This window comes from Leucoraja erinacea, unplaced genomic scaffold (assembly GCF_028641065.1).
Source record: "Leucoraja erinacea ecotype New England unplaced genomic scaffold, Leri_hhj_1 Leri_93S, whole genome shotgun sequence".
Classification (NCBI taxonomy): Eukaryota; Metazoa; Chordata; class Chondrichthyes; order Rajiformes; family Rajidae; genus Leucoraja; species Leucoraja erinaceus.
This window is the reverse complement of record NW_026576883.1, coordinates 669-2,500: the sequence shown is the minus strand read 5'-3', so window position 1 is coordinate 2,500 and position 1,832 is coordinate 669. Positions and strand designations below refer to the sequence as shown.

Here is a 1,832-nt window from a genome sequence, read left to right as displayed (position 1 = left end):
CCATACACCTGTGTGTCTGTATACGCATGCCCATACACCTGCCTGTATGTACACAACCTGTCCAGACATCTGCCTGTCTGTACACAACCTGTCCATACACCTGTGTGTCTGTACACACACCTGTCCAAATGCCCATTCACACACCTTGCCCATATCGGTCTGAAGAAGGGTCTCGACCCGAAACGTCACCCCTTCCTTCTCTCCAGAGGTGCTGCCTCACTCGCTGAGTTTACTCCAGCATTTTGTGTCTACCTTCATATCCATGTACATACAACTGCCCATAAACACATGCGTCTGTACACGCACCTGGCCACATACCTGTGTGCACACACCTGCCCATGTGCCTGCACCTGCGTGTCTGTGTCGCCTGTCCCCACCTGCCCGCTCCCTGTCTCGATGAGCCGACTGACAGACAGCGGGGCGGGTCAGTGAGGTGGAGACCACTCGGCCCTTCGAGTAGCTGCTAGCCCAGTGACGGTTTTTCTCTCTCTCATTGAGCAGGGCCTATTAGAGGATGGCAAGGGTCGCGACTGGATCTTGTCCAAGCTGCAGGAACAAATACACACCTGGGCGGAACCAAAGGTCAACCTCAGCTGACCCTGTGAGGTCAAAGGTCGCAGGCGAGACCAGCGGCTGTTGGCGCCGACTCGATGGGCTGAAGGGCCTGTTTCCACACTGTATCTTTAGACTATAGAGTTTCTACAAACTTTATAGATGCAACCCCCCTCACTCTCCACCTTCATTTCCTACCCCTCTTTCCCTCTCCCCCTCAACCCCCCCGCCCTCTTTTCCCGGTCTTTCCCCCCCTTCCCCCTCTTTTCCCCATCTTCTCCCCCTCTTCCCCTTCTCCTCTCCCCGGTCTTTCCCCCCTCTTTCTCTCCTTCTTCCCCACCCCTCCCCCCCCCTTCTTCCCTCCCCACCTTTGCACCCCTCTTTCCCCCCCTCTTTCTCCCCTCTCGTTCCTTCCCCCTCTTTCATTCCCCACTCACCCTCCTCTTTTCCCCCCCCTGCTCCCTCTTTCCCCCCTCCCCCTCTCCTCTCCTCCTTTACCCCCCCACCCATCTTCGCCCGACTCCCCTGGTTGATCTAATCCAGGGAGCGACTGCCAGATTCCGTGAATCCTGATTTCTCCAGAAGAACACCTGGAATATCCCATCTGTGCCGGGGAGAGCAACAGTGAGCCGCTGATATTCCAGATGTGTGTGGAATTGTGATCACTGCCTGGGTCGTGTCCATGATTCACTCTGGTGTTAACATGAAATAAAGGAGGTGATTTGACGACGTGACTTCACCCTCTGCTGCTACTGAGGTGCAGGGAAAGGCTACATAGAATCACACAGTGATACAGCGTGGAAACAGGCCCTTCGGCCCAACTCGCCCACACCGGCCAACAATGTCCCAGCTACACCAGTCCCCACCTGCCTGCGTTTGGTCCATATCCCTCCAAACCTGTCCTATCCATGTACCTGCCCAGCCACCCCATTCTCTCAGCATATGACAGTCCCGTCATCCCGGGAATTAACCTGGTGAACCTACGCTGCACCCCCTCAATAGCAAGAATGTCCTTCCTCAAATTTGGAGACCAGAACCAAATGATCTTTGACCAAAACTGCACACAAAGCTCTCACTAGGGCCCTGTACAACTGCAGAAGGACCTCTTTGGGTACGCAACTCCTCTTGCCAACATGCCATTCACTTTCTTCACTGCCTGCTGTACCTGCATGCTTACTTTCAGTGACTGATGTACAAGGACACCCAGATCCCGTTGTACTTCCCCTTTTCGCTACTTGACAACGTTTAGATAATAATCTGCCTTCTTGTTTTTGTTACCA

At 54.3% G+C, this 1,832-nt stretch overlaps 1 protein-coding gene across 2 annotated transcripts in view; it reads left to right on the top strand.

Annotated features, from left to right (window-relative positions):
• The window catches only part of LOC129695106 (uncharacterized), a 15,606-nt gene extending 14,059 nt beyond the window's left edge, over positions 1-1,547 (top strand). For both annotated transcript variants that reach the window (XM_055631855.1, XM_055631854.1), the window contains exon 10: positions 502-1,547. In XM_055631855.1, the coding sequence (XP_055487830.1) occupies positions 502-597 (96 nt within the window). In that variant the 3' untranslated portion in view covers positions 598-1,547. The remainder of the gene's footprint in view (positions 1-501) is intronic.
• Positions 1,548-1,832: the final 285 nt, after the last annotated feature.